Source organism: Tachysurus fulvidraco, chromosome 13 (genome assembly GCF_022655615.1).
Source record: "Tachysurus fulvidraco isolate hzauxx_2018 chromosome 13, HZAU_PFXX_2.0, whole genome shotgun sequence".
Taxonomy (NCBI): domain Eukaryota; kingdom Metazoa; phylum Chordata; class Actinopteri; order Siluriformes; family Bagridae; genus Tachysurus; species Tachysurus fulvidraco.
The window spans coordinates 23,243,981-23,266,645 of NC_062530.1; the positions used below are offsets into that span (position 1 = coordinate 23,243,981).

A 22,665-nucleotide genomic window follows, 5' to 3' on the forward strand; every position below is an offset into this window, starting at 1 on the left:
ATTCCTTGTAAGCATTCTTGCAAAAAATAAAACTTGTTAGAATTTGTATACTTTAATAATATGCTATGAAGTATTAAACACACTTAAGGTAATAAAGTACATTTTGAAAAATTGCATGAAAGAGTTTCATTATATGTATTGATTTTTTTTGTCTCTTTTTTGTTTATTATCCATTTACAATCATTAAAAAAAATAACCGAGTTACAGAATAATCATTCACAGGTTTTATTCACAATATTGTAAAATCCACAATATCCACATAGTGAAACATTTATAACACTTGATTTACAACGTTGATGAAGCATTATTTTAGATTTTATAAAATTGCTTACAAGGAATTGTTCGTAATAAAGAACGATTAATTCCAAGCAGAATTTAAATCTTTTTTTTTATGTAAAAATGTGACATACCACTTGTGACCTTTGACCCTCGTGTAAATGACTATTATCTTTATTAAATGTTATTAAATACACAAAAATACATACTCAAGGTAGAAATTACAGTTTGGAAGAGGTGGGGGGGGGGACAAACAAACTAGACTTTCCCAAAAAATGAGAAGTAAAATCAGCTGCTTATGCACAAACACTTGCAGATTTTCTATCAATCTATATTTCATGTCATAGTAACGCAAATTTTTCAGGCACACTGTAAAAAAAACTAACAACAACAAAAAAAAAAACTTAACAACAACAGCATGAGCTTAACTATATATATTTTAAACATAAGGCAGAACTGAGCCAGGAGCTAGACGTGTGCTGCTTCAGATCTCACTTTAGTCCATTGTCAGTCAGCAGGGTGGAGGTGTGTTCGCCTCAGCCTCGGGCCACGCTGCCTCTGCGCACACTCACTTTTGTCAGTTTCCTCGTTTTACCGGCTGTCATGCTGATTTATGAATTTGTCCATGTCCCTGACAAGTAAAGACAATTTATTTAAGGCGTAAAAGCCAGGCTGCCTCAAAAGGCTGGCCCATTTTTAGCTCCACAACACATTAACACAGAGAAAAAAAAATAAATGCAATACTTTACACTGTCCATAAGATCATCCCAGATATTTTTTTAACAATAAATCACTTTACATGTTGCAGGGTTTTATACAGCTTAAACAAAGCATACACACAAAATAAATACAAAACATCTATTATTCAAATATAGTTGACATGTATACAAAAATTCTGAAATTCTATCATATAAAAGTGGGGGGGGTGATTTTAGTTAATTATTATAGCAAAATAACAATAATTATTATTATTATTATTATTATTATTATTATTATTATTATTATTATTATTATTATTATTATTATTATTATTACTCAAAGGAAAGGAAAAACAGAATAAAACAAAACAAATATTTAAATTTTTTAAATATCTTTTTCAAATGTGTTTCGGAAGCTTACCATGTATGTACATGTTGGGAAATTACATTCAATTCTTAGCTTAATAATAATAATAATAATAATAATAATAATAATAATAATAATAATAATAATAATAAAGGAAATGCTGTTGAGAATTTTTTTTACAAAGGTGTCATTTGTAATATATATATATTCTGAAATTGCATAAAGCTTTTCACAGCTGAACAGATTTCAGCTTCCCAATAGAGAAAATCTGCTAAGGGCAATATTATTATTATTATTATTATTATTATTATTATTATTATTATTATTATTAATTTATACATTTATTTATTTTTGACTCCTCCCACTCTTTGCTAACCTTCCTTTACACAGCATATACATAATTACGTCCTGTACAAGTGTACATGTGTTCGTTCATTTTTGGCATTTAATGAAAAAAAAAAGCATTTGAATGTGACAATAAAAAGGCACTAATACCTCTAAGGGCATTTCAGTGTTTCAGATATATGATCTTTGGCAGAGAACAGAGACACAGCTGTACACAGACGACACCAATTCAACAGAGGCAATAAAGCAGGCAGCCATTATGGTGTAGGAGAGCAATTCGCTCAGGAAAAATAAAACATAAACACTTACTGTTTGTCCGTTTGGTACACGGGGAACCAGCTTTAGGAGAATTTTGCTGAAGTGCATTTGGCTGCATGTGGGGATCATAAAATACTGAAAAAGGAGCCAATGTAGTATGTAAAGCAACCTTACAGAGTGAAGCACTGCTCCTTAAACGAGACACAACGTCTTTTCATGTCTTTGGTGCTCTAGCGATAGGAACCACTAAGTACTTTTTGGTGCCGTCAGTCTTTGGCACGACGTAGATGCTAATTTAGCTCTGTGGTGTTAACTGGGGAAGCTGTTCTCCATCTGATGCCTCCAGATTCAGAGAATGGAGAATCTCAATCTGCCTGCTTGTGCTCAGGTCTTGTGGTTGTGCCTGAAACACTTCTCCCTGTGTTTCAAATTCCCCACTCTCATCATCTTTAGCCAGTTGCGCTAGCCGTCGTTCCTCTGCCTCGATCTCTTCCGTGGTGGGGATGGAGTTCTTTTTGGGTCGGCCTTTAGGCTTCGTAGGTGCCTGATGTCCTCCTTTTAGCACCTGGAGACACATGAGATGCTCTTTAATGACACTGTGACAAATAAAAGCCAAGGTAAAAGGTCAATGCAGTTATTACAGTGATTAAGCTAAGATGTGTGGTCATTAAATACTAAGAGAAAGCTTTCGTGCTCAGATGAGATGTTGACCGCGCTGAAGCAGTCATCTGCACTGTATCCTAAATCATCTTTCATGTCTCTTAACACACAGATGCGTACACACACTTAAGCACACTGCCTCTAGGCTGAAGCTCTTTCTCCACATTATATATGGTGTACAGGTTAAAAACTGTCTAAGGGATTTTTAATGGTAGGGTTCGGATTTCCTCTGCAGCTTGGTGGTCCATTTTACTTATGAAATACAGACATCCAAATGATACAGTAAAGATTATATATATATATATATATATATATATATATATATATATATATATATATATATATATATATATATATATAAGTCAGACAGCCTCTGTGACTCCTTCAGCAAGCAGACATTTAAAGGTGAATCCAGTGCTATTTACTAGATAGCAAATCCTTTCCACACTAATTACATAGAATAGCTTGTAGATGATATACGTATAATATTTACATGATCCTAACACAAGTGCATAAGCAGAGGTGGCAACATTTACACTTTAGTAATAATATTTTTTGGGGGGGGAGTCGTAGCTTAACGGTTATAGAGTTTGACTCCTAACCCTAAGGTTGTGGGTTCAGGTCTCGGGCCGGCCACGACTGAGGTGCCCTTGAGCAAGGCACCGACCCCCCCAACTTGCTCCCCGGGCGCCGCAGCATAAATGGCTGCCCACTGCTCTGGGTGTGTGTTCACGGTGTGTGTGTGTTCACTGCTGTGTGTGTGCACTTCAGATGGGTCAAACGCAGAGAACAAATTCTGAGTATGGGTCACCGTACTTAGCCGTATGTCACGTCACTTTCATATTTGTGATTTTTTTTGCATTAATGAATTCACATGAAAACTGTGCTAAACCAGTGGTCAGAGCAAACAAACAAAATTTGCTTGAAGGAAATGTCAATTCAGCGAAGGGAAAAAGAAGTGGGAAGTAAAAGACGTGTATTTGCATCTGGTTGATCAATGCTTTCTCTTTATATATTTATCTCTTTATCTATTGTTGTTGTTATTGTTGTTGTTGTTGCTGTTGTTGTTGCTGTTGTTGTTGTTGAGAAATATCAGCATGGGACAGGTTGTAAATTGTGTACCATTATTAAAAGATATGTCAATGTTATATTAAATTAGGTTAGCTGCTCTAATTCCCTTTAAGATCCAAATAACTTAGAACTTATTAAAAGTGTAAAAGTACCATGTTATTTAATGTCACATGCCTGATCGAGCAGCTTGACCCTCGTCATCAAACAAGTGTTCATTTCTGAGTAGAAATCAGTAGCCACTGGGCAGAAAGACAAAAAAAGATGAAGGCTGTTATATCATGGACTTACCATTTTCTTCCATTTCATGCGTCTGTTCTGGTACCAGGTCTTGACCTGGAGCTGGGTGAGACCGAGAGACTGAGCCAGGTCCAATCTAAAGTCCCCAAAACACACACAAGCACAAATGATCAACAATAGAATCTGAGAGTAATGATGAATATCATGTATTAAATTTATTATATATTTGATTAAAAAGACTCGTATCTTTTCCAACAATATAAAGGATCTTAATACTGTACAGTACGTCTGCCTCTCTTTTCCAAATCCTGACACCTGCTGATTTATGGAAAGCACTGAGTGGTGCAGATTCGCACTTCTCATTACATTCCTCATAGCAACAAGTGTAATATTTTTTGTTTATCGTGTCTCGTGTCCTGTAATCCGTCTCTTACCGATTGCGTTCACCTGTTTCGTGTTTGTGTCATGATTATTCGTAGAGTTATGTCAATAAAATTTTGTCTATTTTTTATTTTTCATTTTAACCCCATGCCTATTTACCCCATGCCTATTTACTTAACTACACTGTTTGCTTGACCTCTGACCACGGAGTCACCTTTACCCTCTGCCTCGAACCTTATTAGCATCAAAGACATTCTCTGACTTGACTATCGGAAGGAAATATTTTTAATCGTCATGTTAATTAGCTTGAACAGATGCTACACAACATTCCTAAAATCAGGAATATGAACTGAATTTTCGACTAAATTGAGTTCAGTTCAATTCAATACAGTGCAGCGAAAACTGTAGCATAGATGCTAACGCATTTAAACTTGATGTAGGAGAAAAATGAAGATGCTACCCAGAGCCCAGACTTAAATATTATCTTTATGTGTGATAAGCCTAGACGTTTTGCATAATAGACAATACTTTGTCATGATAAGAGATGGGACAGATTACTCACATATTTTCCACAGTTTGTATTAACCTACCAAATTAGCTTGTCATACTTTTGAACAAAAATATAGCAGTTTTTTGCATAGACTTCTGAATTGAAGTGATTTGAAATTTTGTCTCAATTGTGTGCGCTTAAAATAAAATAAATTTGCCTTCAGCGTGTCCTTTGTCCTGTTAGGAATTTCCACTAAAATAATCGTCCTCCTATTAAAGTGACTTCAAAAGAGGAGGATCACTGATAGACATCCTAAAGTCATCTGTTATCCTACACATGATTCCCAGTGGGTGGCCATGTCTGCCGGTCCAGATGTCCATCTAATCACAGCATAATCAGTAACACTGCAGTGACATATCAAAGCAGGACACGTTGTTCTGTCTGGAATAGTCTTCCCAGACTCACTGTAATTGCAGACCTTCCACTCAAATCTGTCACCATTTATCTATACAGGAAAAAAAAGGTAATCCTATCATACGAGATCATTGCTCTCTTCAAGGCAGCCGAGCTTCCTTTGGCCGCTCCGGCAAGCTTTCCATGACTAATTCAGCGATTGGTTTGGCGGTAATGTGATAGCCATGGCTGTACTTGGACTGAACAGAGAGCACTGTATCAAACAGCCGTGCTATCAAACGATTGCACAGAGATTCCTGCCATGTCTTCCTTCAAAGTAGATCGCCAACAGCCAGAAAGGATTAACTAGCTCTACCGCACTGCCTCTCCCAGTCAGCCAGTCAAACCCTCTGTGGCACTTTGATGTCAGACACACGGATCTGTTGGAATTGAGCAAATCGGTGAAGTGCACTCACAGAAATCGTCTATCTTTCTGTCTTTTGTAAACTGTTTCGCTCTATTCTTGATTTCAGATATGTAAGACATTCGATGAGGATCCTGTAGTATTAGAACGAGAGCATTCAAATAAGTTATTTTTACAAAAAAAATGACAATAATATGAGCTATTGTCAGAGGCAATTGAACAGTTAGACCAATAAGATTTCAGAAATCAATAATTCTATGGTGTGTGTGTATATATATATATATATATATATATATATATATATATATATATATATATATATATATATATATATATATATATATATGTGTATATAATATATAAAAAATTTCCAATTTTATGCAAATCAAAGTCATTTAAGACTTATATCTTTGTCAGATTTTATTGCTCACTGGCTTACATGATTTGTTTAAGCTGTGTAATCCAACTGTAAATACAGTGTCTCTGTGCGGCTTTGACTACCATAAAGTCTTTTTTGTTCCCTTGCCACTGTCGCGGTACAGTTGTCTCAACATAATCCCGAACACGGACTCCTGTACTTTATGACCCTGTCAATATACAAATAAAATAAAGCTGAAACTGATTATTTTTGAGTATTGATTTGTAGACAGGAAACATACAGTACACCTACGTGGCACTTTAGGCTTATTTTAAACTCAATTCTTGATGATTATAATAATCTGTACTTTATAAAAAATGATTAGGACTGAATTATAGAAATTGGACAAATTTGTGTGTTGGCATGTTTACTGCTAGTTTTTATGAGGTTTTGATTATGTGGCTATTTGTTCACTTTCGGCTGTGGCTGCTGAGCTCGAAAGCCAAAAACCACGAGAGAGAGCGAGAGCGAGAGAGCGAGAGCGAGAGAGCGAGAGCGAGAGAGAGAGAGAGAGAGACAGAGAGAGAGAGAGAGAGAGAGAGAGAGAGAGAGAGAGAGAGAGAGAGAGAGAGAGAGAGAGAATGAACAAATCGACCAGTAATAAGGTGATTACATCCTTCCTTCACACCCTGAGGATGGGGATTTCCCCTATTTTATGTTCTTCATTCAGCTGGGACTTTGATGAGTTAACTTCTAAGACTATATGGCAGGTATCAAGTGTGTGTGTGTGTGTGTGTGTGTGTGTGTGTGTGTGTGTGTGTGTGTGTGTGTGTGTGTGTGTGTGTGTGTGTGTGTGTGTGTAAAGAGAGAGAGAGAGAGAGAGAGAGAGAGAGAGAGAGAGAGAGAGAGAGAGAGAGAGAGTATTGTAATAAAAGCGTGGCCTTAAGTCTAGAGGTGTTGATCTGTTTACCCATGAGTCTACTGCATTTCTTATTAAACACATAGCACAGCGCATAAGTCTTAGTCATGTGTAAAGCAAATATGTGGCTGCTTTACCTGATTTATAATGGACCCAGATCTTGTATACTGGGATAAACTGGGCGTGAGGTTCGAACAGACCAGTTTAGAGTTAGAGATCCACAATACTGACATGCTTTTGAGAAGTTTGAAGAAACCCTAGAACCCAGAGGAAACTATGTAGAGACTCCTTATAAATTTGATTTAGATTTTCTTTAATCAGTGCATTTTAAAAAGAAAAAAATGGATATGTGAACTTTTCTTTTCTACTGTATATCTCTTTCCTGTTTTTGCATGAGTGACAGTTTATGTATATCCACATTTCAGAAAATGGACCTGTGTACTATTTAAATACTTTCTTAAAGGAACATGGCCCTTGCTGAACAAGGAAACCTACTGATGTAGGGGTTCTATATCAAATCTTTAAAGGCGACCCAAGAGGAACCAACAGAAAAAACAGTGTATAAAGTGATGCATCTTGAACCGATTTCAGTTCACATTTTCCGTTTGAATCTGTTTTGTATTTTTCAGGTGAGTAAATCTGTCCTTAAAAAGACCTAAAAAGTATGAAACCTCGTCTGTCTGTCTCTCAATCTGTCACATTTTAACCTTATGCTCCTACATGGATCGACGTTAGGTTTTTTTATCTCCACATTTAAACGCGTTCTATGCCATAATGGAAGTATGTTCAGTAAGGCCAAACATGAAGTCTGAAATAAAATGGAAAATGTGTGAAGGCTGAGAAGGAACGACCCACGAGAGGCAACCTAAGACACACGGATTACATCATCTCATTGTACAAAGCTCCAAAGTGTTTTATATACACCTGTGTGTATATTAAATGATCGGCATGGAATCAGTGTAATTCGTTTCTGTTTGCTGTTATTGGCATGTTTCCCTGTTCTCTTGAATGGGGGTAGTGTTTCTTATAGAGGATTTCTGGTCAGCTATTCAAAAGCCCAAGGTTAAAATCTTACTATTCTCTTGACTAGAACATTAGGTACCTAATGTTCTGGCTCATGCAGGTTAACCGTGTTTGACATGTTCCCAAAAGAATAAATCAAAACGTCACAGTGATAATCAATGCCATTCGGTTTCCAACATCTGCTTTCATTTTTTTTTGTCTGTTGCTCATGAAAATCTGTTTCATACTTGCGTGTACATTCTTGTTTCTGGAAAAATAATGAACTAAAGTTAATGGTTGATAAATAAATCAAAGCGGTGAAGGAAATGTAAAGTACACAAGGAGCAGGAAATGGTGATGGACGTAATGTTTGAACCTGAAAGTTTTATTTCCATTCACTAACTTACGAATAATAAAACAACTTGTCTAAATGTAGAATAATCAATTTATTCATGTTACAGTGGAGTGTCCTGATGTCTTTATGCTTCATAATTCTTACTTCTGAATTACAGCTACTTTATCACTGGATCTCTGGTTCACAGCTAAAAGACCTCCAAATTAAATCAACCGACAAAATGCAGAAAATAAGTAAATCCATTAATTAATTAATCAATCAATCAATGTATCTATTTATTTATTTATTTATTACTTTGTATTACTCTTACTTTTTAATTTGCATTTTAAAAAAACGGTGAAAGCTGATTGGCCATTGGCGTTTGTTTGTTTGTTAGTTTATTTTAATATATAACCCAGTCATCGTTAGACACAAGGATGCGATCCACCAAATTTCAGCTTGATCAGATGTACAGATGCTGAGAAATCAGTGTATGAACTTAACTCCATCCATTAAAGCATATAGAGTATATACAAATAAATGTCATTATAATGAATGATTAATAAATAAAGCAAGTGTTGTGCAATCTGTATTAGTGTTATTCTTTAACTTTATTTAACTTTAATCTTTGTAACTATTCATATAAATGTTGAGTGAATAGCAGGTGCTGACCTGTCAGGAGTGGAGAGGTACTTCTGCTTCTGAAACTTCTTCTCCAAACCCATGAGCTGCAGCTCGGTGAAGATGGTGCGACTGCGACGTGGCTTCTTTAGCCGTGTAGAGCTGTGCTCTGTCTCTGATTCGCTGCTGATGCTGACGGGGGTCTCGCTAGGCACCGGCTCTCCTGGCAGTGCATGCTGGGGTGACAAGATGGGCAGGTGGGTGACCCGGCCTGGGGGCGAGGGCTGGGGAATGTGTGGCAGGCTGCTGTGGGGCTGACGGGTGATGACAGACAGCAAGGGGTATGTGTTGAGTGATGACGAGCCTGTAGGAATACACACACACATATATATATATATATATATATATATATATATATATATATATATATATATATATATATATATATATATATATATTTCTGAGTTTATTTAATAATACTACATAGCAAATAAATAGCAATGTTATCATATTAAATATCAAAGTTGATACAGAAGGTAATAATGAGGTCAATGTAAAAAAAAAAAAAAACCGGAATGGATCATGTGGTGCAAAAAAAAGAAGAAGAAAAAATTTCAGTACACAAATACAACCAAGATTATTAAACCTATTTTTTTTTTAAATAATCTTAAAACAAATACTTAAAATTAGTATCTTGCATAGAAGACGATTTTGAGGTTTAATTGCAGAACCTTGTAGACAGAAGTTGAGATGTACTGTATACAGTATGGTTTATCACTGGTAGAATGAATTATAGAAGAAGGAATGACTTTATTCTGGATGTTAATGGCTGATTTCAATTGTAGAATTTAAGCCAAGACCAAAAGTAACATGCCTCCTGACTCCCCACATGCGTGACACTTCAGTTCACCAAAATGTTTAATCCAGATTCTGTAAAACGGCTCTAAATTGCCACGAGGATCCGTTTTACTGCTTAAATTCTGTCGTTGTCACATGCTTAGCTGCTGCGTGGCCAGTTTAAGCAGCCATAATGGTCCAAGTGAACTAAATCCTCACTAATAGCCTGTCCCTTCTCCCCTTAATGGTGTTGGGAAGCGTTAAAAAGCCCGACCTGGCTGATGCAGGTCACTGAACTGCAGAGCTGCTCAGATGATGTAAGTGGTGTTTTACACGACACCCCTGAACCACTGGATGATAATGATTCTCCTAAATCTCTGCAACTCTCTGCTTTTCTCTTTCTCTCAGTCTCCGTCTGTCAGACAGCACAACGACGCCAGACTTCATAAAATGCAGAGTAGGACTCCAGAGATAAGGCTTTTTAAAGAAAAGAGACATTTTTCAAAATAAAAAGAGAAATAGAAAGAAAAAGAGACTAATCGTGTAGAAATAAGGCAAAAACGGAGACATCTTAGATAGGATTTCCAGGTTGATCCGAATTAGTTCTAAAGACAGAATGTGTTTTCGTTTGGGGGAAAAATGCGTTATGAGTTCGAACCTGAACAAAACATAGACAGTTTAGGGTGTCAGAATGAGAATGACTTTGTCTTAGGTGGATGTTGTCTTGCTAATATTCAACTTCAGGCACAAGTTCAGGCTTACCTGAAACCTCTTAGTATCCTTTAACACACACACAGACATACACACACACACACACACACACACACACACACACACACACACACACACACACACACCTATTGTTTAACAATCATCTTTCTTAAAGACTATTCAATATGTCTGAGTCAGATAGAGTTTTTAATGTGACATGATGGTTCTTTTTTCTCTTCATAAGGTGTGTCCTCAAATATATTGACGCCACATGTTAATATTTTAAGGCCACAAATTAAATATCTCATAGCTGCAAATGGGCTTCATGGATAGCATGTTAGTCTCACACCTCTGGGGTTGGGGGTTCGATTCCCACCTGTGCTCTGTGTGTGGATTTTGCATGTTCTTCCTGTGCTTCAGGGGTTTTCTTTTGGTTCTACTCTTGTAGGCTAAATATCATCTCTAATTTGTGTGAGTGAGTGTGAGATCGTGTCCTGTGATGGGTTGTCACCCTGTCCCAGGTGTTCCCTGAATCCTGCCATGTGTCTTGAGTATCCTGGGATAAACTCCAGGTTCCTCACAACCCTGTGGAGGATAAACACTACAAACAATAGATGGATAGATGTATAGATGGATGGATGGATAGATGGCCACAAACAATGATGTTGGGTTCTTGTACCCATGGATTGTTTGATCCCAGAACTTAATATATGTCGGGATATCATAATTATTACATGACAGTTAATCACCGATGAGAGATCTCAGTACCACAGTGGTTTATTTCCGTTGTCACATTCTTATTGATTTCAAGTTTATATCTTTATCTCTATTAACATTTTTCACAAAGCAGCTTTGAAGAAATCCGGATGCCGATTTAGCCAGAGGTGACGGTGGTGAGGAAAAAAGAAAGAAGAAACCAGACTCAAAACAAAAAAACAACTTTTTCTATTGAAACCGGATAGAGAGATTATGAATCGTTACCTTTTATTGGTAATCGTGTACAATAAAATCGAATGCTGAAAGGATGTTCGACATGAACAGACTGTTAATAATAGTGCTGAGATGAGAAAAGGATTACAACAGCTTGTGTATTTGTTGTATTAAGGTGGTCACATCTTAAGTAAGGTGTAAGGGGTCATGATTAAAGTGACAATCCAGCTTCCCAGGAACTACACTGTTTCATTGATTATTAAACACATCGCGTTTTTTTTTTTTACCAGTTTGTAATTAGAGCTAATGTTGTATAAAGACAATAAGACAGGTTAGTTCACTTACTTTGTTCTTATAACAACAAAAAAATAGTCGTTTGCTTGTTCATCACCTGTTCTTTCTCTTGACACAGATAAACCAGAGAGAATAAACTCCTCTGTCCTGAAGGCTTTCCCACACCAAAATAAAAAAGCATCTTCCATACAAGACCTGTGTATTACAGTATATACTTAAAATCTAAACATACTGTATACTGTATATCTACTGTCTGAAATGTGCTGGTAAAGAAAATACATCCAGACCTTCTGGACATTCCAATTTGGCAATTCAACTCTAAATAATAACTGGGAATCGTTTATGGATAACGCTGTGGTTGATGGTCAGCCTTACACCTGTAGTGTGTGGAGTTTGCATGTACTCATGTGCTTCATCTGGATACTCTAGTTTCCTCTTGAGTCCAAAAGACTCCAGGCTACACTTGACCATGTGTAGGATCAGCGGTATGCAAGATAGAACGAAATAATTGTTTTACACATTTGGCTGATGCTTTTGCCGAAAGTGACTTGCAGCTGAGACTGAACACGGGTGAATAGTCGAGTTGCTGATTGGATTTGACTCTGTAGCCCATCGTCATAAGATTAAGCTTGTTAAGCTTCGAATAAAACATCCTCACATACTAATCATCGTGTCTAATAAAATTATCTAATTACCAATCTGATGCGATGTGATGCGTCAAATCATCAGACCAATTTAAAAATGACATATTTATGACCTATTTATTGGTTAAAATAAATAAATGCATTTTAATATTTGACCATTAAACCCTGTTATTAGGAACATTAGTGCGTATTTTGTACTTAGATTTAAAATTTGTCTATTGGGAAAAATCTCTTCCTGTCAATCATTCAAAAACAAACGAAGTGAGAAAGTCGAACCCGGTAGCAAACGTTACACCATTAAACGTTGCTTGCGTCTTGTCAGCCCTGTCGAAATTTGCTGAGGCACATCAAGTGATTGGATTCCACAAAGATGATTTCACTTGCTATTTGACCTCCCAGTAATGCTGTAGACAATGTTTTGGGTGCTCAAGAAGAACTCTCACTCATCAGCTATCAAATGTAAATAATGAACGCGGATGATGGAAATATGTTACTTCGTCCTAATGCTCCCTGACTTCACCCATTTGTGCTTATACAAACAAGCACGGTTTAAATTGCACCCGTGTTTGTGTAGTGATAAGGCGTTAATGTTCCATCGTTGCTTTAGCCGCTGAATGTGTCATCTGCAGATGATCTGCTGTTATAGGGTTATGAACTCATAAAGCTCTGACAGATCATTTAGACCAACCGTTTAAAACGTTCCAGTATTTTTTTTTTTTAGCAAAGTACTAATCAGTATTATATTTCTTGTAAGTGTTATTTAAATATTTTGACTTGAAAGCTGAGCGTGTGGATTTTCTTTCAGGCCTCGAGCCACTTGAAATGTAGAAAAATGTGTTGAAAGTTTTGAAGGGAAAAGATATAAATGTTTTTTTTTTTTTATAGACTAGCGTGTAAGGTGGATTCAAATGAAGTGCAACTACCAAAACAACAAGTGAAGAACAGAGTAGTTCCTGAGTATAGTATGTACTATACTATGTATATTATGTTACAAAGGTTAGATTAAGGAGATAATCTTTTTGCTTGTGATTTCTTATCACTTCTCAGAAATGGATTGAAACCCACTGATAACAATTTCACTTCATCAAATCCAGATTTTCTGGTAATGGGATTGAGTTTGAGTTGCTAAAACACAAGGATTACACAAAATCATCTTGTCGTCTCTCTCTCTCTCTCTCTCTCTCTCTCTCTCTCTCTCTCTCTCTCTCTCTCTCTCTGCCTCTCTGTCTCTCTCTCTCTCTCTCTCTCTGCCTCTCTGTCTCTCTCTCTGTCTCTCTCTCTGTCTCTCTCTCTCTCTGTCTCTCTCTGCCTCTCTGTCTCTCTGTCTCTCTCTCTCTCTGTCTCTCTATGTCTCTCTCTCTCTCTGTCTCTCTGTCTCTCTCTCTCTGTCTCTCTATCTCTCTCTCTCTCTCTCTTTCTCTCTCTCTCTCTTTCTGTTGGAAGCTGTGATACGTGCCCATTTTTCACCGCCTTGAGTGCAATTTATAAAAGCTTCTCAAAAAGTTTCCAATGAGAAGTAAGTGATAAATGAAATTGCGTAACCTGCCATTAAGGTTGCTCATCATTAGGTGTAGAGGTTAAAATACTTATGGAATCTTTTCTTCTTTCTCAAAGAGTTAGTAAGATAAACCTGTTGTGTGTGTGACTTGTTTCTTTTCCGATGGTATGGAGATAATGTCTATAAAGGCGTGAAACTAAAATGTACAGTATAAAATGTCTGGGAGTAAGCTATTAGATCAGTTGTTTATTTTATTTTATTTATTTGTTTAATTTTTAGTGTTTTACTTCCCTAATATTTCTGCATTTTGCCAATATTTATATATATTTTTTATTAATTACCTTTAAAGAGATTTATCTGTATTCATTTTACAAAATTAAAAAAAAATAATAATTTCACAAACTATTGTATATAGTTATCTTTTAATACAGTTAATGTTGTTAAACTCCTGCAAAAGAAATTCAAGCTAATTCATGTTATCAGTTACAGTTACTTCTTTTTTCTTCTCTCTCACGCAGCCTACCATATTTCCACTAAATGAGAAATGCAGATCCCTCCATTCCGAACACTTCTCGGAAAACTTAAACGTAACATACATCGTTACATCTCACTGTTACGGAGCACTGACACCGGAGACTCCTTCCATAACCCGCTAAAATGATCATCTCCTTAGAGAAAACTTTTACACTTACAAGTTTGTTTTTAATCTGTTAATGTGCAGCCAAACAAACCCTGTCGCTCCTGTCGATATAAACCATATAATGTCAGAATAAAACAAGGCTTTCTGAGCGTAGAGAACTGAACAGCAGCATGTTATAGGAGTAATTTCTATCTGGATGTTTTAATCTCCAAAAGATAAAATCCAAGAAAGTACAAGCACAAACTGGTGTGTCATGGAACATTTGAGAAGTCAGGTTCTGCCACTGGATTGACAAATGACTTAGAGTAAAGTGTTCATAAAGGAATTAGTAACTCAAGCTGACTTTGAAGAACAGAGCTTTAATGTCTCATGCATCACATGTCTTATTGACTGTACTCTGCTTCCTACTGTTTTGTCTGTTAGCTTGGTGAGTGTTATAACGGCCCCTTCTGGTATGATAGCGTCACAACAAGGTAGAACAACCCAGAGATGACCCACAATCTCCTGCAACCTACTGCGAGCTGGCACTACCCACAGGGACAGTCAGTTTCTAAATTCAGAATTACAAGCCGCTGATGAGCTGCCATATAGAATATCTCACAGCAGGGCTGCTTAATAAGATATAGTCAGTACCATGATCTGATATTTGGACTGGATACTCAATCCCTTTAGCACAAAGCTGGTAAAATATCTGCACACTTACTGTACCCTTTACTTTATTAGAGAACAGGATGTGTTGTTTGGGAATAGGTGTGCTTGTCCGTGGAAAAATCCGACCAGCAGAGAAAGAAGAAATCAGTCGCTATAACTATTTTTTATGATTTATGATCTCAACACTTCTTGCAATGCAACGCACCCAATAAGGTTTATTGAGGTGGCACTGTGAAGTGATTTAAGCATATTTATCCTCTGATTCATTTATTTTCAGGCATACAATTTTTGGTTTCTTTTGTTGTTGTTGGTTTTCCAGATGTGATTATTCATTATTCACTGATGGGTTCGTGTCACGTGTCAATACAACGTGAAAAAACAAGAACACGTTTGCAAAACGTAAGAACGATGGCTACTGTTAGGATTATATATGCTTAAAAAGTAATTAGCATAATTAACATAATTATTAAAAGCAATTAACATCATTTATTGTAGTTGTGGAGGTTAAATGGAGGAATGTGTCCTAAAAAGGACAAATAGCAGCCTTGATCTAAAATAATGATCGTATTTTCCCAGTTTGTAATTAGACCTGAATTTAAATTTCAGGCATAAACGATGCATATGTTCTGTCTCTGTTTTTCAGCACAATCCTACTCATTCTGCATGATGTTTATGGCTATGCATGTTTGTGCATGAGTTATTTGCTTGCAATTAGTGCCAAATATATTTACCCATAATCTTCCTGCCCACAACCTGTACATCCTGTGTGGCCCACATATCTATTCTAAGTGTGACACAAAGGCTCAAGCCTTGGGGCAAAAATAATTTGGTAATTTTAAGTAAACCATTATGTGCTAATTATGACAGGCAGAAGTTATGATTCATGGAAAGATGAAAACTGTGCAAGGAAAAATAAATAAATCAGATTCGCTGATGATTTGAATTTTTATGTCATGTAAAGCTTAGATGCATTTGAAGAGACACGTTGTTTACTATATACTGTAGGTCTGTCATTACATTTAGATCTTTGGAAAATGTAAGATTTTGTGAATGTGTCAGTGCAGCGGCCTGAGCTTCATCCTGCTGTGTTTAGTTTTTTCACTGTAAGGCCATAATTGTTTTAAATTTTACTTTACCTCTATCGTTACTGTATGTAGTTCTTAGGCCTAAAACTGATGATGATGATGATGATGATGATGATGATGATGATGATGATGATGATGATGATGATGATAATAATAATACTGTTATGCTTTTATACTATTATCCATAAATGTATCCTGTGATCCACAAATAAACATTTATTCAAAGAGCCCTCTGGTGATCTGTAAGTCGTTAACCTGGTGATGTAATTCTGAACACACCTAAACCTATAATATTTAATGCTCAGTGTTGTGTAAGCGTTTACATTTGGCATCATCTCGAGTTCATTTAGGAATCAGACAATAGGTGGAAAAGCATTAAAATCCACGTTGAATTGTTTAAACTGACAAAATATTTGTGAAACTATTCATTTCCATATTTGAGGAAATGAATCAGAGACTTATTATATCTTTAGAGAGTGTCGTGCAGCATTACGTGAGCATTAAATAGGACTTTTAAACCTTATGTAGGCCCTAAGTGTGGAGTCATTACCGCTTGCTCATGTTTGAAGTGCCATTAATCCTTTAAGAAAACTTAGGGTAATAAAGAGGCTATAAAGGATAACATAAATAAATAAATTAAAGTTTAAACTCAGTAATCTAGATAGATAGATAGATAGATAGATAGATAGATAGATAGATAGATAGATAGATAGATAGATAGATAGATAGATAGATAGATAGATAGATAGATAGATAGATAGATAGATAGAAATAAAAAAAATGCGCATTATAATGACTGACAGTGAATACATAGGAATAATCTAATCTGGCAATAATTTGAAAAACATTTAAAAAAAAAAACGAAATAGACTAATTTCAGAAAAATAAACTTTTTAAGGCCCAGTGTGTAAATATATTTAATACCAATTCTTCACAAGTTTTCGGGTTTGATTGCCAATTTGCGCACCATAGCGATATTGAGAGTGGGTTAAAATACTGTAAGCATTAATATCAAAAATATTTACACATAATATACGTGGGGATTTTTTAATGAAACAAATCCTGTTTCAAAAATAATTCAAACCTAACAAGAAAATGAAAACCGGTAGCATTTTTTTACACTTAAATCTCCCCGACGCTTTATTACCAGGACATGCAGAGCGCAGAGGATTGAAGGGCAAAAGGTTTATGGATTATGTTTAATATTCGGCATAAATGTGTAGAATATGATCAGGGTAATTGTACAGAATCCAACTGTTGCTTTTAATGTTTTTACAGCATTTGGAATCTTGGCAAAAAGGCTATATATGAAGAAAGTAAATATAAGAAAGCAAATATTGTGCCTCAAGTTTCTGTTTCAGCTGCTTCTTCTCATGCGTGAAATATGACTGTGTTTGGTTCATCTCTCTCTCTCTCTCTCTCTCTCTCTCTCTCTCTCTCTCTCACACACACACACACACACACACACACACACACACACACACACACACACACACACACACACACACACACACACACACACACACAGGAGTTATTATTTTTTGTTATGTCTCTTAAAGGTTGTTTAATATCAATCAATTATCAAGTATCAATTCTCCTCCTTCTTCTTCTTCTTCTTCTTCTTCTTCTTCTTCTTATTATTATTATTATTATTATTATTATTATTATTATTATTATTAATTCGAGTTAGGGTGGAAAAGGGGAAAGATATTTGCTTTACACATTCTAATGTTTTATTTCTTTCGTTTGTATTAATTGCAAGCAATATGTTCACTCAATTGCATTAATTAATTGATTCTTGGTGTAGTTCTTAGTTTGCTATAAGTTTCCTTTATTGGTTTATGCGCAATAAACATAAGTATCTTCCGCAAGCAACTTTTCTAAACACTGCTGATTTAAGTGCACTTGAGAAACAAGGGGAGAAACAAGGGGAGAAACAAGCGGAGGAACAAGGGGAGAAACAAGGGGAGAAACAAGGGGAGAAACAAGGGGAGAAACAAGCGGAGGAACAAGGGGAGAAACAAGGGGAGAAACAAGGGGAGAAACAAGGGGAGAAACAAGGGGAGAAACAAGGGGAAGCATCCGCAGTTAGTGAGAAAGTGAATGAGTGGGAACTGCAGGTTTAGTGCGTAAAAATGAGCCTCTTACCGGAGCAGGAGTGCAGGGCTTTGGGTCGGACCACCAAGGAAGGACACACGGAGTATAGAGAGAGCTTCTCCAAGTAATCGCATGTCTCCTTGGCCAGAATCTCGTCGATCATGAAGGTCTTGTAACGCCGCCGGGACGCTTTGAGCTGCGCGGGCTGGGCGAGCCGGAACTCGGCTTGGCACTGCATGGCGCTCCGCTTCACTCAGCTTTAACGATTTGCAAACTTACACAGAAGCAGTAAAGAATTGCACATACACGCACAGGCAGACGCACACATGCAGCTCTTCACACAAGCATTTTGTAGCTCTGTTCCTGTAAAGTCGCTCCACAGTGCCGTATGCTGCTCCTAAAGCTTGCTGCAATGACACGCTGCACACCGCTTTAACTCACTTCTGTGTCTATCAGTGAGTGTGTGAGTGAGTGTGTGAGTGGGTGTGTGTGTGTTTGACTCTCCTTTCCTAGTGCCTCCCTGCCTACAGAGCTCATTAGCCTGGCGATATATAAACCAGCTCCCCAACTACTGCCAGGCTACACACACACTCCCTGTCCATCATCTCTCTCTCTCTCTCTCTCTCTCTCTCTCTCTCTCTCTCTCTCTCTCTCTCTCTCTCTCTCTCTCTCTCTCTGTAAAAAGTGAGCGATTACATCGTTCACTTTACTACGCTGCATAATGATTCAAATATCCTGACAACACAAAAAACATAATAATAATAATAATAATAATAATAATAATAATAATAATAATAATAATAATAATCATCATTAGAGACTGTAAATGTAAAAATATCACCATACAATAAATTACTTTAAATAAAATACGAAGCATAGTCGAATTCTTCTGTAGGACCTTCAACATCATCTTCTGTTTGAAATAGAAATAAATAAATAATGAAATATTTAAAATTCTACTACTACTACTACTACTACTACTACTACCAATAATAATAATAATAATAATAATAATAATAATAATCATAATAATAATAATAATAATAATAATAATAATTAATGTTATTATTATTATTACTATTATTATTGGTAGTAATAATAATAATAATAATAATAATAATAATAATAATAAAACTAATTATTATTATTATTATTATTATTATTATTATTAGTAGTAGTAGTAGTAGTAGTAGTAGTAGTAGTAGTAGTAGTGTCAATAGCATAATAATAATAATAATAATAATAATAATAATAATAATAATAATAATAATAATAATTAGTGTTATTATTATTATTATTATTATTATTATTATTATTATTATTATTATTATTATTACTACAAATAATAATAGTAATAATAATAATAATATTAATTATAATAAATAAATTATAATAAATAAATTATAATAAATAATAATAATAATAATAATAATAATAATAATAATAATAATAATCATAATAATCATAATAATCATAATAATAACAACAACAACTTCGGGTAAAGCATTATTAAATGAGAAATCATCATCTTCGTTGTTTTTGCTCTTCTTCTTTATCTTCTTCGTCTGTTTCATTATTATTATTATTATTATTATTATTATTATTATTATTATTATTATTATTATTATTTGTAGCAGAAATGTAACTGATGGAACTAATGTAGTAATACAGGGTATTTAAAATAAACACTAACTTAACCATTAAAATGAATGCGAACCTAAAAGTGAAGGGAAAAAAAAAAATCTGAATTTATTAAACCCCTTAAATAGTACAGTGATGTAATGAGCGGTTACATTCATTTACAAAAAATGTTTGTTTCAATAATTTGTTGTTCTTTTTCATGCACTTCTTCTTCTTGAATACTTATTTTGGAAAATGTGTATTTTTTCAATAATAGAGCAATAGTTTAAATTATATTAAATTTAATATAATAATCATTTTAATTGGGAAAAGAACAACACAAATACAAAGGGGGAAAGGAAAATTACTGAACGGAAATCAGGTAGATTCTTCTTTTAATAACCTGCAAACTGACTTAATAACCACTTAAACATTATTAATCGTGTACTTATTTTTGCACAAATGTTAACTTTATATAACAAAAAATAACCCAGGTTAAACAGAATGCAGGAGTTTTCTATAAAACTGTCCAGGATGTGAAGTGGCAGAAACCTGAGACGATTACTTCATACAGTATTATATATAAACCTTACACACACACACACACACACACACACACACACACACACACACACACACACACACACACACACACACACACACACACACACACACACACACACACACACACACACACACACGTATATTATATAGACTAATAGGAATTTGACTAGAGAAATCGGACTGTGAATTCATAGTTTAGTTTAGTTTAATTAAAATGAGTTTCAATATAAATAGACTTACAGATTTGGATACTGTACTGTACCTAGAATTCTTAAAAAAAAATAATTTGGATATTCAGGACCTAAAACTCTACACACTTTTCCCGATTAAATATACAGTACATACCGAAGGTCCAGAACATGCACCATGGTGTGGAAATAAAATCTTTATTAGAAATAATGGTCTAATACTGAAGTTATCATGCTTTACAATACTCTGTTCGGTTGCATTTGCATGTATTAATAAAAACACATAAATCAATCCTCCATAAAATGTATTTTTATTTAAGTCCTATACAAGTCCTATCCATATGTCCATTACAGTGAAGCACTTGCGCGATTTCTGCGTAATTTGTGCCAAATGTCTCGTGTTTGATTTCTGCGTGTTTCTTTTCCGATCGGTGCTGAAATCCTACTCGACGCAGACATGTGCTTGCATTTGACCTGTTGCGTGTCCTGTAACCGAAGCCGTGCTCAGGACATCACATCAGATATGTGTTTTTGACGTGTCGGCTCACTCTTCCATCCCCCCCCCCGCGCGCAATGGACATCCACATCATCAGCGTTTTCCCACGCAGCAGCGTAAATAAATAGAACTCGGCACAAGATCCCAGATTAAGAGCGTTTAAAGAAGCAGGGAACATGCAGGAAACATGCAAGTCCCGTGATGGGGAACGGGGAAAGAAATGACTTACGCATTTGGATACGAGGGCGCGATCAAAGGGGCAGGAGACAGGATGCGTCCTGAATCACGATCCTCTTCCCTAAATAGTGTGCGAAGAGTATATTACACTTCCACGTGCTTATTGTCCGGATTATATATTGCTATATAACTACAATCCGTTAAAAATCCGACATGACACGTTTCAGACCCATAACTCCAGTTGATGCAGGCAAAGAGGCGTGGTTTAGTGTGAAAAGAAGTAAAACTTCATGATATAAAAAGTGTTTGAAAGATGAGTGAAGTTGTTTTTAAGCAGATGTTTATTTAACATACGTGGAAGGAGTCTCCAGTGTGAGTCGGTATAGTTTGTGTCACTGGAAAGTCCAGAAAAAAATGCATATTTATAATTTCCAGTTTCTCAGTAAGTTGACTGTGTTTGAAAGTGAAGGAAATCTGTTTATAGCTTAGTTTATAACATTTCAGACAGCGTTCCACATCATTGACCGCGCTTATAAATAAATAGAAGAAAATTACGATGTTTATGTGTTAATTAATGAAAAATATTTTACGAATTGCTTTCAAACAGATTGGCCTGAGCAGCTAAATGCATGTCGAGCTGGTCAAACTGGTAAACCATCATTGCTAGCTGTGAAGTGATAATGAAGGATAAAAGAAAAAGATCACACTACATCCTAGGCTTTTTATTTATTTATTTATTTATTTATTTATTTATTTATTTATTTATTTATCTATCTATCTATCTATCTATTTATTTATTTCAATTTAATGCATGAATAAGGAACTTACAAACTAATCAAGATGGTCTACCAGTCTGACCAGCGTTAGTCAGACATTTTTAAGCTAAGCTTTTTAAGAGGGATAAAAATATATAAAGTGGGATAAATAAATATATGTTGAGCAACATCACAACATCCTATCATTGACTCAACACAACTCTGAGTGAGATATACCTTATTTAACTTCTGTCTTCTGTGTAGACCAAAATCGACAGTTGTATTAGTCACAAATGTAGATTTGTCAAAACACAGATTCTCTGGGTCTGGTCCAGATTGTTTGTGTTCTTAATACAAAAGAGCAGACATCGGGGTGTAGGACTGTAGCTGTTGGCGAGTACTTAAAGCATAATACATCAGACTTCAAGGTAAGGTACATGCAGTTCTTAGACTCCAATTAGTCCTTACGCAACATTTGTGTTCATCTCGTCTGTAGACAGTGTTTTGAAATTCATTGTGGTTTTTGTGGAATACAATTAACTAACCCATTTAACTGCGTCATGTCTATGTTTACAGCTGGTTTTCTATTAGTTAGCTAAAGCAGTATGCTAGTTGTTGTTGATGCCATGTTGATGTTGGAAGGC

General features: G+C 35.6%; 1 protein-coding gene across 1 annotated transcript; it reads right to left on the reverse strand.

Moving 5' to 3' along the window:
- Positions 1-1,363: 1,363 nt before the first annotated feature.
- Positions 1,364-18,772, reverse strand: barx2 (BARX homeobox 2). The gene is made up of 4 exons (XM_027161244.2): positions 18,273-18,772; positions 8,886-9,198; positions 3,964-4,048; positions 1,364-2,509 (listed from the first exon to the last, which is right to left on the reverse strand). Exons 1-4 carry the CDS (start codon positions 18,457-18,459, stop codon positions 2,240-2,242), a joined length of 855 nt encoding a protein of 284 aa, XP_027017045.1. The 5' UTR covers positions 18,460-18,772; the 3' UTR covers positions 1,364-2,239.
- Positions 18,773-22,665: the final 3,893 nt, after the last annotated feature.

Coding starts and splice junctions, on each gene's coding strand:
- barx2 (XM_027161244.2), bottom strand. CDS start 18,459: ATGCAGTGCCAAGCCGAGTTCCGGCTCGCCCAGCCCGCGCAGCTCAAA. Junction 9,199..18,272: donor AGCCCTGCACTCCTGCTCCG/GTAAGAGGCTCA, acceptor GTATTCCTACAG/GCTCGTCATCACTCAACACA. Junction 4,049..8,885: donor TACCTCTCCACTCCTGACAG/GTCAGCACCTGC, acceptor TGGGGACTTTAG/ATTGGACCTGGCTCAGTCTC.